At 47.7% G+C, this 15,026-nt stretch overlaps 1 protein-coding gene across 1 annotated transcript; it reads right to left on the reverse strand.

Annotated features, from left to right (window-relative positions):
* Window positions 1–5,874: 5,874 nt before the first annotated feature.
* Window positions 5,875–9,505, reverse strand: TLCD2 (TLC domain containing 2). The gene is made up of 4 exons (XM_063111660.1): window positions 9,299–9,505; window positions 9,007–9,089; window positions 8,716–8,798; window positions 5,875–8,144 (listed from the first exon to the last, which is right to left on the reverse strand). Exons 1-4 carry the CDS (start codon window positions 9,472–9,474, stop codon window positions 7,692–7,694), a joined length of 795 nt encoding a protein of 264 aa, XP_062967730.1. The 5' UTR covers window positions 9,475–9,505; the 3' UTR covers window positions 5,875–7,691.
* Window positions 9,506–15,026: the final 5,521 nt, after the last annotated feature.

The following is a 15,026-nucleotide window of genomic DNA, read 5'->3' on the forward strand; positions in this document are numbered from 1 at the left end:
CCTTGGTGTTATCAGCACCGCACTCTACCGAGTGAGCCACGGGCCGGCCTATTTTACTCTTCTTTTTAAGAGATTTTTTTTCTTTTTTCTTTTTTTTGTGTGTGTGTGTGGCTCAAAAAACAGTATGCGGACCCAAACCTTTGACTTTGGTGTTATAACGCAGTGCTCTAAGCAACTGAGCTAAATAGCCAACCCCTGGGAGAATTTTTCAACTTTATCTTCCAACTCTTTCATTAATTTTTTTTTTATTTCTAGTATCACGCTTTTAATTTCCAACTACTCAGAATTTCTTCTGAATGCTTCTTTTGGTGGTATCATGTTCTCGTTTCGTGTTTGCAATATATTCCCTTGTTTTTTTGAGGAAAATAATAAGAGCTTTTCTGAAGTTTTATTCCCCATGCATAGTCTTTGCTTTGTCGGTGTTTTTCTGTTTTTCTATTTATTTCATGTTAGGGGCTTTCCTCAAATGCCCATAATTGGTTTTCAGTTAAAGTTTTAATAAGTGCTTCCAATGAGAAGTACAGAGAGATTTGGCCTAATTGTGGGGAGAGGGTCAGGGAAGTTTCTTTGGAGAAAGAGATGTTGGAAATGAGCACTAAAGAATGAGAATGGGGCTGGCCGGTTAGCTCAGTTAGTGAGAGTGTGGTGCTGATAACACCAAGGTCATAGGTTTGGATCTCTATACCAGCCAGTTACAAAAAAAAGAAGAAGAAGAAGAAGAAGAAGAAGAAGAAGAAGAAGAAGAAGAAGAAGAAGAAGAAGAAGAAGAAGAAGAGAGAAAGAAAGAAAAAAGAAAAATGTTTTTTCTAAAAAAAAAAAAAAGAATGAGAATAAGACAAGGGAGCAGAGTAGGAGGAGAGGAAAGCCAAACAGGCATTCAGCACTGCCTTTGCAAGACCCCAAGAAAGGAACAAGCATGGCATGTTTAATAAACTGAATAAGTTCACACAAACAGTGAAGCAGAAAGCACCATGAGTCTGGAGAGTAGACTAGAGGGGACCATTCACAACCCTACATGTCATATAGTCAGTCCTCTGTATCCACAGGTTCCACATTCTGCAAAACTGGTTTTTTTTTTTGTTTTTTTTTTTGGTGGCTGGCCAGTACAGGGATCTGAACCCTTGACCTTGGTGTTACAAAGCAGCACTCTAACCAGCTGAGCTAACCAGATAGCCCAAATACTGTATTTTGGATCCACTGTTGGTTGAATTCGTGGGATGTGTGCATATGGAGGTCCCACTGTATTGAGTTCTGCCTTTATCATAAGAAGGAGGAGGGGGCGGGCCAGTTAGACCAGTTGGTTACACCAAGGTCAAGGGTTCGGATCCCCATACCAGCTAGCTGCCAGAGAGAGAGAGAGAGAGAGAGAGAGAGAGAGAGAGAGAGAGAGAGAGAGAGAGAGAGAGGAGCCACTAGATAGTATCAAGCAGGGAAATGACATGATCAGATTTTCATTTTAACAATCACAGACTGGCTGGTCTGTGGAGAATAGCTATGAGGTCATCATTATGTCAACCAGGTTAGAGATGAAGGTGATTTACACCAGGATGGGACAGCAAAGAGGGAAAGGAATGGGTGAATGTAACTTAGCTTTCTACCTTGAAAGCCATTCTGAACCTGCTGATTAACTGGATGTTTGTGTATGGGGTGGGAGGTAGGGTGGTATAGCTCTATAATGATTCCTAAGTCCTGACTCACAAAATGAGTTGATGGTGGTACTATGCACAGACTGGGAGAATACTGGAAAGGGTGCAGTTTGGGGAGGGAAGATCATGAGTCAGGTTCTGGACAACTCCTTGGATGTCAGAAGGCAACATCATGTCAGAATCCCATCCTCTATACATTGGCTCTTTGTTCTCAGGCTATTGGTCCTTGGATGACTTGTTTCTACCTCCATCACCTCTGATTTTCCCCCTCTAAATGACTCCTACTTCTCAATTTCCCGCTTTAACAAAATCCTGACTGCAGGGTCCCTGGGGCCAGAGCTCTGGCACATTTGCTCGCTATTATACCTTGTGCTATGTGCTTGGCACACAGGAGGCTCTTTACAAATATTTGCTGGAAGGAGAATAAAGAAAAGTGAAGTGTGCCAGTGATAAAATGGAGCCACAGGGGCCGAGCCCGTGGCGCACTCGGTAGAGTGCTGCGCTGGCAGCGTGGCGACGCTCCCGCCGCGGGTTCGGATCCTATATAGGAATGACCAGTGCACTCACTGGCTGAGTGCCGGTCACGAAAAAACAACAACAACAAAAATAAAAATAAAAAAAAAATAAAATGGAGCCACAGAATAAAATGGCACATCTTTCTTAGATCGTAAAACTGACAGTTTCACTTGACATTTTGTTAAAAACACTTAAAAATCAAGTATTGTAACTTTTAAGTGATTTCAAATGGTATTTTACATTAAAAAAGTAGATTTTGAAGCAGAATGCAAAGTTCATAGGAATTTTTAAGATTCAGCATATGTCAAAGAAATGCTACCATAGCTGCCCTAGACTGTGCCCCTGTGTCCCTCCCCCCATCTCTTCCATCTCTCCAGCGCCCACTCCTGCTTGTTTTCAGGGAGGAAGTGTTTGGATTCTACAAAGAATCAGGGTTGGGGGAGGAAGGGCAGGAGCCTGAAGAAAATGATGTTTGGACAAGCTGCTAAGGGTAGCAGTTGAATAGCTAGGTAGCAGCACAGGTCTAAATCAATGCAACAGCAGAAATTTGCAGTACGCTGATTCTGCAGGCTTCTCTGTCCTCCTCTAGCAGTGCCCTGAGCTGAGATTTGGGGCACAGAGAGCTGCCATGCTGGTCTCGGCCTCCAGGATTAGCAATGCCAACCAGTGAAGGTCAAGGACGTGAAGGAGTCCTCTTAAGGCCACAGGCAGGCAAGCCAGAGTGAGGGGGCAAAGCTCAATCCAGTAAAATTATTTATTATATCTGGAATGCCAGACACTACCCCAGTGTCTGTTTTTGGGGGGGCAGGTGGTGGTAGGCAGGGAGCCCTTTGTAGTGTCTCCCATACTGCACAACATGAATGACCTCCCATTCTTCTACTCCCGAAGCCTCTATGACTTGCCTCCTTATCTCTGTAGAAGGAGCTTACTCAGTCTGAGAATCATTTCTGTATGCAGGTCCTGCAGATGGTATGACAAATGGAGTGTTGGCCCCACCAGATTAGAGGCAGGGAAAGAACATGTTCCACAGTACCTAGTTAAGTGGTATCCGTGTCTGCAGAGGAAAGCTGAAATGAACTTCTGCCCTGCACAGTTGCTGTATTCCTGAAAAGTGCAGAAATCAATACTAGGTGAATTGAAGTCTGGCTTTCAAACTGAAACATCCTGACTTATAAATACCACTTCAGAGGTAATTTATCTGACTTGATTGATCTTTAGTTGTCACCTGGCTCCTACCTTTCTACCTTGAAGTGTCTCCATCCTTAGCTTTTCTACAAAGAAAGAGGCAATAGTGTATTAATAGGAGCCTTGGATCAAAGACATGGATTTTAATTTTGGCTGTGCTACAAACTAGCTGGATATGCTTGGATAAGTCACTTAATTTGCTTAGGCTTCAGTTCTCTGCAAAATGAAATGGTGAGAATGGATAGTCTTGAAGGTGATGTGTTAATTTGGACTCACTGCTACAAGTGAAAACTCAACTCACACTCACCTAAGCAGATCTGGGAGCTTTTTTTGGCTCATGTAACTGAATGGTGCTGAATGGCACAGGAGCTTGATCCAGATAACTCAAATTATGCTAGAAATCACTCTCCATCTTTTGAGTCTTCTTTTTCTGTGTTGACTTCATGTTCAGGGAAGCTCTCTCACATCCTACTGGCTTATCATGGTCAGCACACATAGAGTGCATTTTAGCCAAAAGTTCCAGCAGAAGTCAAGGCACCGAGGCTCAGTCTTTCCTTACATCATGAGCTCAGTTCAGCAAAAGAGGATATGGTGTTCTGATTGATTAGGCCTGAGTCACATGCCAGGGCAGGGGGCAGGGTGGGCAGTGAGAGAGGGGTGGTTTTCAAAAGAAAATCCTTACACTGCAGGGCAGGCAAAATTAGCAAATGTCAGCCACAGGTAGCATGACAGAAAAAACATATGAATTTAAATTCCAGGTCCTGTCACTAACTAGGTAAAAAACCCTGAGTAAATTACTCAACCTCTCTGAACATCGTTTTTTCATCTAAGTGATGGATGAATCTTTGTTTTGTGGTGTTAAATGTGACAATTTATAAAAGTTGCCTGACATGGTAGAAGCACAACGAATGTTCAGCCAGGGATGCTATGACTTCAAGTTAATGATCGTAAACAAACATTTAATTTCAACACAGGAGCTCCTTTTTAAATAGTAACTTTTCTCACACAGTTTCTTGCAGAATAAGAACTCCTAATTTTCAGACTGACAAATCCAGATTTTATATACGATAAAGTTTTGACAACTCAGTTATAGAGAGTTCTTTTGGATTTTCTTAACTCAGGATTAGGTTACCAAAAAAGTCTCTTGGTTTCAACCCTTGGCACTGAAAATCATTCTAAACTGTCTGAATCCACTCACTTGCTCTAAGTTCATTCTGCTGAATACATGGGGTTTGCTTTTTGATAGCCAAGGATCTTAGAACTCTTTAGGGCTTTGTAGGTCAAAAGAGCTAAGTGCTAAGAGGAAAACTTCCCAAGGCAAAACCTCCACAATCCAGCATTGCATTGTAAATCAGGACACCACTGGAGCTAAGAAAAGTGACTCAAAGTAACCACACTCATGAGAGACTGAGGCAATTATTTGCATAGCAATTTATTAATTTATAATCAGGATAGTGTTCCGAGACCATAAGATATCAATATCCCCCATCCAGAAAAGCCCTTTCCCTATGCTGGAAGGCAAAAAATTCATCAGCAGGTAGCTTTGTAGGCATGGAGTCAGTTTTGAGGACCACTTCACTAAGGTTGACTAAGCACCACTTAGTGACCAGACTTGTACCAAACGTAGCATCTGCCAACCTCTGCAATTTGAGTTTCCCTCTTCCAGGGTCCCGATTATCCATTGTTCTTTGATGTGCATCATCTTTATCTGGAAACACTCCAGTTGATTCTACTCCTACTTACTCGATTATAATCACAATCCAGTCCTGCCTTTCTGAAGTTTCACTGGGTCACCATGATAGGAACTCTTCAGGGGTCCACTTATGTCCTGACCCCACTGGTGGCTAATCTGACCCTTCCGTTTTGAGTTTTACTAGTTAACCCGCAGAAACAGCCATATTTTTCTAATGTTCAAGTTCTTGGGCGCCCTCATAGATACTATCTAATGTTACAAAGAGGGGTACTTGCTTGAATCATGAATTTATGACAGTGGCAAAAGAAAAAGTATATGACTTTGAATAAATTAATATTGGCCTCAACACATACTTAGGGAATAGATTTCTCATGGGGGTTTGTCATGTTTCTTTTTATTTGAAAACACAACATAGACAACATTTCTGTTATTCAAGGCATTCTGTTAAGGGCTAATTGAGTTTTGAGGATAATACTTCTATTAAGGACAAACTCTCTGACTAAATCCTATTTTGTTTCCCTATCTCAACATCTATACCTTTGTTTCGTGGGTGTAAGTCTTACTACATTTAAACCCTTGCCCTTATTTTCTGCCTGTGTTTATCTACTTCCAACTGTCCTGGTTTTCCTGTCTCTGTTTTTTTCCCCCTCCTTTGTGTCCCAGTTTTTATGATTCTATGATGGAAATCTCTCACAATTCCTCTCTCTTTTTTTTCACATCTGTATTGTTTCATTTGTTCTCTCTTCATCTGTGTTTCCTCCTTTTCTTTGCTCCTTCCTTTGGGTATTTATTTAATTGTTCACCCCCCCCATCCCCTCTGTGATTCCCCTCGTCAGTCTCTCCGCCTATTCTTCTATCTCAATTTACATCCCTGACTCTGACTTTTCTCATCTTCCTACCAGCCTCTGCCTATCAGTTACTGTCAGGCTTTGTCTTTGTGTTCTGCACTGTAGCTGTTTGTCCTTTGTCCCTCTGCCTGCCTCCAACTCGACATATTTCCTGCTTCTCGTTTCTGTAGGTGAATCTCTGCTGACTGCCTCCTCCACTTTCTGCTCTTCTGCTCCTCAGCTCCCCTGGCTAATCCCCCCTCGGCTCTGTTTCCACCTCTCTCTTCCCCCGCTCTGCTAATCTCTCTGTCTGCCACTCTTACCTCCATCTCTCCTGAGCCTGGTTGTTCCTTCTTGTCACTCACTCTCACTATTTCACTGTCCAAACTATCTGTGCCTTCCACCCTTGGGGACTCTTCCTGTCAGCCTTTATTTCTATTTTTCTTGTCCTCTTTGTTTAGGACCATTTCACCAATTCTATGATTTTGGTTCCTCTCAGCATCTAAGGTGGGCTTTCTCAATATTTCTGCCAAGGCTTCTCTTTCTCTCTTGTCTTCAATCTCTCTTTGCCTCTGTCTCCTCTATGCAATTAATCCTTCTCTCTGTCTGTCCCTCAGCCTATGGGTGTCTGTTTCACTCATCCTTTTTGTCTTTCTCTGTCTCAGCTTCTTAGCAAGATTCCTTTTTTTTTTTTTTTTTTAATCTTCCTGTCTCTTGCTTTTGCTCATGTATCTTTCCTGTGGATGATTAAGGGTTATCTCTTTCTGCCCCTTGTTTAGGAGAATATCAACTTTAATCTGCTCTACACTTTCCATAATCTGAATGTTCTCACTGAGAAGGGAAGGGTCTTGTACAATAGAAAAACTGCAGCAGAAAAACTACAGTAGAAAAAAATGAAGCTTCAGGGGAGGAAGGAGAGCTAGCAAATGAATCCCAGAAAAGGGTTAGCTATTCCTTTACCCCTCTACAGCCAGTGCGAGCCTCCTCTCACCTGCTCAGCCTCTGCTTTCATTCTTCCATGAAAGCCTGGGCTTGGGAAGATCTACCCTGGGCACCCAGAATGGGTATTTGAGGCCCTTCTATGGCTCTGGACTTCAGTGCTGTCCTTAGAAGACAGGTCTAGCCCCATGCACATTCTTCCAAGAATCTGTATTTTCTCTGAAAAGGTCAGAAGATACTAAAAAAAAAAAAAAATAAAGCCTGGACACAGTAGGATTAGGGTTAAGTACAAACACAATAGTGTGGCTTTGAGAACCAGAAATATCAGCAGCAATTGCTGTGGCCCAGATTCTGTCTCTTGGCAACTATCATGTCCATCCCTACTGGTTACAGATTGCACCTCTGTGCCCTCTTCCCACTGCCAGAATCAGAATTTGGTCATAGGTGAGGTCTCTCTTCCCTCTGATCCCACCTCCTCCATACCACATCTCTCTGATTCTAGTAGGACTTCACCTTCTCTCATCTGTCCCTCTGCTAAAGCAAAGGGTTTCTGTTCCCATTGGCAGTTTCTTCCAGCTTCATTCCTCCTGCCACTCTTTATTAATAGCTTTGCCTGTACAAAGTTTCTTGAGTTTGTTTGCTGGAAAGGGTGGTCATCTGATGGTGGAATTCAGTGAATAGTAACCTGATTTCTTACCCATCAACCAACATCAGCATTTCTTCTTAAATCCTAGGAAGGGGGAGGGATGTGAGTTAGCTGGAAGAGGAACTGAGGTACTGATAATCCAGTCCATCCTATACCCTAATGTGCACTGAAGACCACCATCTCCTTGCTCTGGCCCCATCTCCCACAAGGCCAGCAGAAGAGGAGCCTGTGGTTTCTCTCTAGTATTTCAGGCTGACAGTGAAATTGTTCCTGGTGACAGGCTCACCATCACAACATGTCCTGGTCCTCCTGGTTTCCTTGTGCCCAGGGATGGGTGAGTGGGGCCGACAGTGCAGAACATCATTGACCAGAATGCGGATACCCAGTGTGATGCTCATGACACCCACAATGACCAGCCCAGTTCCACCAAGGACAACCAGAGAAAAAGGCACCTGATGGTGCTCCCGGAACAGCCACAGACTCATCCACCCCAGTGGTACCAGGCGGAAGAGGGCCAGGGTGGCCAGGGTGGCCCAGCTTGTCACGCTGAAGGCCAGGGATGGGGCCTGGTGAGAAAGCAGTAGCAGCTTCCGCAGATGCAAACAGGCAGAGTTCAGCTCCAGCAGCAGAGACACCACGGAGAAGCCCACGAACTGGCCAGACAGAACAGCGATGCTGAGACAGCTCACTACCTGAGGACCAGGGTCAGAGGACCTTCCATGACCTGCTGCCCACCATGTCCCCATTTCCCAATCCTTAAGAAAGAGGCTCCCAAGCATTTTGTGGGACACCCCCCCAAACACCTGACCTTTATGCCTACCTTTATCCTGGGGGCCAGAGAGGCCTTAAAACAACCCTTCCATAGGATGGAAGCAGCCTTGGCCCAGGGGCTGTCTCACCCTGAGGCTGCAGCATCCGCACAGTACCCCCTAGCTGCCATTCCTGGGCTTTCATGCCCCATCCCCATACTCTATACCAGGGCTTCTCCTTGTCAGAAAAGCTCCATATTCAATGTCTCTGTGATCAACTGGACACCCGTGGGGGATTCAAGCTCCTTAGGCAGTGCCCAGACTCCCAGCTGTCCAGCTATGGCCAACAGTCCAACTTCTCCCCTCCCTCAATTCCACCTAAGATTGTGAGGATCAAGCACCAGCTAGGGTCAGAGACTCTGTGGGAATCAGAGAACAGAAAGCTGAAGAGAGATTGGGGACCCCAGGCTGACATGCCTCCCTTCCTGTCTGGCCTCTCCCCTCAGAGTCTCACCACCAAATGGTGACAGAGAAGTTCCCAGGCCTGGCCCAAGGTCTGGTTCCACAGCATGTCAGCTCCATCTGCCAGGAAATAACCTGTGGGCATGGGGTGGGAGGGTTAGGTTTCTCAAGATCTGGTGCACAGCCTAGAGAGAAATCTCCAGCCCCCTCTTCCAGTTCTTTAGTTGCCCTCAGTAAAGCCTCCAGAAACATTTAACCCCTGTGGGGGAGGGGAAGGAAAACTGGAATTATGGTTAGAGGTTAGACGGTTGCCCCACTGGCCCAGCCTTCCCTGCAAACTCACCCACAGACACAGCCACCAGCACCAGGGCCCAGGGAGGGTGGCCATTAATTGGGTCGGCGGCCATCTGAGGGTACAGCGACAACCTGTGGGAGATGGAGGAGCCACGGTCAGCCTCTCGAAGACCCAGACCCATTTTCCCACTGTGCACTCCTTCCCACCCATCCACGTCCTCCACCCCAGTCTCTGACTCAAGCTCTCGCTTCAGTTCTAAAGGTGGCCGCCCGGTCTTCTAACTTCGGCCTTCCACGCCCTCACCCTCACCCCAGTGCCTCTGGAACCCCAAGCCCCGCACCCGAGCAGCGCCCCAGCCCCCGAGAGCAGGCTGTGCACCAGAGAGACACAGATGTTGCGCCACTTCCAGCGGTTCTGGGCAGCAGGTCCCGGCGTGGGCAGCAGCTGCAGCCCCCAGTGCAGCCCCCGGAACGCGGCGAAGGAGGCGCCAGTCACAAGGAGCCCCGAGGGCGCCATGGCCTGGAGGGCCGGCTAGGTCCCGATTGGTCCTTTGGCCCTGGAGCTCTCCGGCGGGACGCATCCGAAGTCCCTGACGGGGATTGTGAGCCGACTTCCCGATAGGGCTGGGTTCCGGGTCTCCCCCGCCCGCCCCGCCTCAGTAATCTGCTGTAACTTTTCCCCGGCTTGTCCACGCCCCAATTCCTCTGCTGGGCGCTGATTGGAGCAGCCGTTGGGCCACCGCCCCTAGAGCCACAGCAACCGATCGCGTCCGGCCCTACCCGGGGACCGCGGTCTGGGGGCTCCAGGGCACAAAGCCGTGCCACGGAGCTCAGAACTTCCGAGATGTCAATAGAAGTCTCCGACTCCATGTGTGTCCCAAATCCTTTGGAGTTTCAGAAATGGGTTGCTAGTCTAATCTCACCTGACATCTCGGGGGTCCCACCCCACTAACTCTCCCCTCCTCTTCCCTACTCCCTCATCTCTCACCCTTACAGCCCTGAAGGTAGAGGAAAAGTGCAACCCACTCCCATTTGCCCAAACCCCGCCACCGCACTGCCTAGCCTTCCCTCCCAGACTCAGTTGTAGGGGAGGGGGCGCCTCATTTCCTTGGAACCACTCTTTCTGCCTCTTGAGGTTCCCAGGCCTTTAACCCACCCCCGCAAATCTATGACCCCAGGAGTCCTGGCCCCTAACACAGTACCTCTCAAACAGAACAGAAGCTCTCATTGCGGAAAGTGACCCACTGGGGAACCCCACTCCCACTTTTTTTTTTGCCCTACTGAGAAGCCTTATTAGGAAAGAGGCAAAAGGCAAACACTCATCACTATAGTCTGGAAGAGCACCCCCCCCCCCCCCCCCGCAAGGGCTTGGTACTTGGTGGGTGGGTAGAATCTCTCTTCCAATCTGAGAACATGGAGAGGTAACACAGGGTCACCTCAAGGTTGGGGCAGAATCGGAAGAGAAAAACAAAGACACACCGTGCTTTCAGCAGCAGGCCTATTAGGATTCTAGAATCCTTCAGCCTTGAGAGGAAAATCCTTCCCCAACCCCTCATCCCCTGGAGTGACAGGTTTTTACTGTTTTCCTCCCATCTTACTCCACTCTACACCTCTTTAGCTGGCTGACAGCCAGCAATTCAGAGAACTGTTTTCTGTTTGCTGAAAGGGTGGATTCCAGCTATCCCTAAAGACTGAAGTTCACAAACCAAGAGATGCCCCAACCAAACATCCTTAGTAAGGGGCTGGGGGCTTCCCTTCATTCTTCAACATTCATTTCTCCAAAGGTTTAAAAATTACACTGATCTTTTAAATTTTATTTATGATATGAAAGCAATATACAGTTAATGTAGAAAACCTGGAAATAACAGAAAAAACAAAGAGGAAAATTACAATTACTTTATTCCACTATCCAAAGATAAACACTATTAACATTTTTGAGTATGTCTTCAGTTTTTTTTTTTTTTATCATTCTACGTATACAAGTATATAACCACATTAAAAAAAATATTTTAAAATTTAAAATTTTAAAATTGAGATCACATAATACACACTATTTTTATAACCTTCTTAATATTCAAAGAGCATTTTTCTTTCCAGTCAAATGTTCTTCTACATGACTTTTAATGGTTGCACAGTACTCCACCATCTGGATGTATATACAATAATTTACTTAAGCAATCCCCTATTGCAAATTTTCATTACAGCAGAAAAGGAATGAATTCCCAATCAGACTGTTATTTCCCATTTTTCTGTATTGAAATGCTGGTATGAACATCTTATAACTCAATCCTTAATTATTTTCTTTGGATAAATTCCCCAAAGTAGGATTACTAGGTCAAAGGACATAGAAACTTTTAGGATGTTTGACAATTATCAAATGCCATCCAGGAAGTTCTGTACCCATTTATACACCTATATGTAATGTATGGGAGTGTTCTTTCAGTACTCTTTTGCCAATATTGGGTCATATATTTTTGTTACAGTTTGCTAAGGGAAAAATGCTTTCAGCTATATTTGCCCTTATTCACTAATGAAGCATACTTTTTTTTCATAGTTTTGTCCATCTGAATTTCTTTTATGAATTTCCTGTGTATGTCCTTTCACAGCTGGCTCTTGCAAAAATTACAGGGCGGGGAAGAGGTAGAAGTAGGATGGTGGAAGCCACAGGACACTTCACTATTGTCCCATATCTCTGAGGGAGGCAGGACACTGGAGAGAAATGGTGAGTGAAGTAGGAGATGGCTGGAAGCTTGTCCTTAATGAAGACTGGCTGTTCTCCCTCTTCCTGGGGTGCTCCTGGCCTTCGTGGGCCCCTCTGCTGGATTCCCCGAGAGAGCCCCGTGCTCTCCAGGCCTGGTCCTTCACTGGTCTTTTGCCTGCCTCTGTGTTCTGGGCTGCCCTCCCTCACCTGTGCCCCATGATGGGTGAAGATGGCACAGCCATGTACTCAAGGCTGGAGTGAGACACTGTGGCCAGTGAAGCGAGCAAGAGAAGAAAGTACGGAGGCAATGTCCAGAGACAGAGTGATCTTTGTTGGAGTCTATGAGTAGAATCAGTCTACCCAACCCCCTCTACCATTGTCCCACACATATCCTGCCCCTCAGCTTAGGCTGCAGAGGGGCTGGGTTCAATGGTCTGCTCTCCCCTTTCAGTTTCTCATAAATGGAGAATAGCATAGAGGTCCCTGCACATCTCCTCTCACCAAACAGAACAGTTTACTGTAGCCCCTGTATTTGGCCATCTTCAGGTAGGAAGACTGGGCCAAAGTTGAGCCACACCAGAGCCTGAGCCCGAGAGAGAGACTGGATCAGGAGCTGGAGGTGGCAGGTTTATGATGTCTGATGCCCCAAAGTGGGTCCCATCCCACAACCTATGTTCCCTGCTTGCTGGAGGGCAGAATTTCCTGCCTGCACAGGTCTGAGCTGTCTCACACATCATCCTAGAAAGCAAAGTGAAGGAAGAAACAGAGCAGTAGCAGCTAGAACCCCAACAGGGGCTGCCATACTGATTTGGATGGCAGGGGAAACCTTGGGCCACCCTTGCACGGTGGGAAGTCAGTGTAGAGACTGAACTCCTATTAGCTCCTTGCATTGGTCTGACCCTAGCCCGTGCCTCCAATGCCCACCCTCTCTAGCTCCTGGGATTATACTGTCAGGGATGGGGCAGGGACAACAGTTTATGTGAAAAACTGGTTTTTTTCCCACCTACAGGGAGAGGTGCGCCCAGGCTGAGTCTGCACAGGTGGGCTTCCAATTCCCTCATACACACTCATCTGTGCAATTCTCCATCTCACAGGTGGAGAAACTGGGACAGAAGGTCTAAGGGTCCCAGATATAGGTAAGAACCCTTGAATCTAGAGTCTGGGCCAGTCTATAGAAATACAGGGAAAGGTAAGAGCAGAGGGATGACTACTCAGATTGGAGTTTCAGTACTACCTTTTCCCTGAAGAGTAAATTTATTTTTGGACCTCACCTGGAAAGGCCAGTAGGGAAAAATGGGAAATAAGAAAGGAGGGCCAAGAAGGAAATCTGGTGAAGAAGTAGACAGTTTTCTTCTCTCTACTTCCCACTGTCACAGGAAGACAACTAACCTTGGGCAGTCAGGCAGGTGAGTCATCTATTCGCCAATTTAAAACTACTCTTTTGCTGGGCCAATCTGGGTGAAAGCTCTCCAACTGAGCAGGGTTCCCTTTCCCAAAAGGTATCATCACCCCTGATATTCAGACCTTCCCAGCCCCCATTTCTGTCACCTTCCAGATAATGGGAAAAGCAGCTCCTTTTCCTCATCTTCCTCCTCCTTGAAGCCAGGGGCAGAGGGCAACAGTTCTTCAACTGGCAGCTTTAGCTGGGTCAGGACATAAAGCTTGCCACTGAAGAACTACTGCGGCTCAGCCAGGTGAGGATGTGGGAGGAACAGGCTCCTAAAGGGAAGGGGAAGAAAAATGGAAAAGATCTGAGCAGGGCTATGTCACAGGGATACTGTCCCACTGGCCCCAGTAGACCTTTGACCTTCTAATGAAGGGTTCTTGGCTCTGGTCTGGGCCTGTAGGAGCTGTTAACTTTAGTGAGAACCAAGAGGCAGCTCTAAAGTGGCTTCTCTTGCTCCTCTTTTCAGTACTGGAAGCTATTGAAATCCAGGACTGTTCTCTCTCACAAACACATACCCCACCATAGCAATCCCTGGGGGCCCCAGCCTCCTCAGCCTTATGATAGGGCAGGGCCCGGGACCCTGGTCACACCCCATTAGTCACCCAGGTACTAGGTGAGAAGTTGTATCTCATGTCAAGAAATGTGAATTCAGTGATCAGCCCAACTGACTTGTTCACAGGGTTTCAGCTGGAAGGAGAGTTTTGGGGGCCTATACTGGGGAAGAGTGAGGAAGGGAGGAGGTCTAGAGTTTGGAAGAAGGTCAGCAGAAGCTCCCAGGACTGTGAGGGAAAGGACAGCCGACTAAAGGCTGCAGGAGAGGGAGATATGGGCAGGGTGGTTGGGCAGCCTCCCCAGGACTCTCAGATGCCAGGCATTCCGCATGCACATTCCGGGTACATCTGGTATGAATTCCAGGCTGTCTGCCGGCCCCTCCATGTCTGAACTTTGTTCCAAGTTCCAAGCCCCGCCCCCACAGTTCCAACGCATGAATCAGCAGGAAAAGCCGGGCCCTGCAGCATGGCCCAGGGAGGGGGCTGGGGGCGTGGCAGGCTTGAGGGCTGTGAGACGGGGAGGGCGGTTCTGCACTGACACTCAGTCCAAGGGCATGGCCCATGCCAGATTGAGGGGCCAAGGCGGTCTTAACTTGGGATTTCTACACTCAGAGGGTAAGAAAGTTGGGGGGGGGAGGGAGAGGCGGGGTCCAAATTCCCAAACCCTCTTGGGAGACACGAACTTTGTGGTATCTTCCTTCCTCTAGATGACCAGTCCAACTATGTTCGTTCGACTCCTCTTCGTCTGCGACTGCTATTTAGCCTACAGGACTCAGCAGCTGCTGAGGGTCTGTGCCAAGCAGGTGCCCTTGGCTGCAGGGCGGGGTGGGCCCAGGGCACTGACCCTCTGACCAGCTGCTCTATCAACCCTTTGGCACCCTGACAGCTCCTAGCCCAGTCTGACAGCCAGGATGACAGGTCAAATAAGTTGGAGGCTGGAGCTAGGGTCGGAGGGACGTGGGGGCGATAGCCTAGCCGGAGGCCACGGGGAGGGGCCAAGAGTTGGCCGGGAGGTGGGGAGAGAGGGAGCCCAGCGATGACTAACCCAGGCGCCCCACCCAGCCAGCCGGCTTCTCAGGCGGTCAGGGCCAGGCCCGGGCTAGGGGCCTCACAACCGGACAGGCGGGGGGGAGGTGCAGAGGTGACCTTCTCTCGGCCCAAGACGGCCAGTTACGCTGGGGAGTGGGGGTTAGAATTTCCAGGCCCTCCTCCTGCCCGCTTTCCCTCCCGCCCAACCGCGGTGAAACCCTAACCTTTGGGTTGCATAAGGCCCTCGCACCGCCGCCCCCTACTCCTCTCCCCTCCCCCCTTACATAACATGCCCTGGAGGGAACGAGAGGAGGGGCCGGCCCGCCCAGCGACCCCTTCCC

This window comes from Cynocephalus volans, chromosome 10, assembly GCF_027409185.1.
Source record: "Cynocephalus volans isolate mCynVol1 chromosome 10, mCynVol1.pri, whole genome shotgun sequence".
In the NCBI taxonomy this organism is placed as follows: Eukaryota; Metazoa; Chordata; class Mammalia; order Dermoptera; family Cynocephalidae; genus Cynocephalus; species Cynocephalus volans.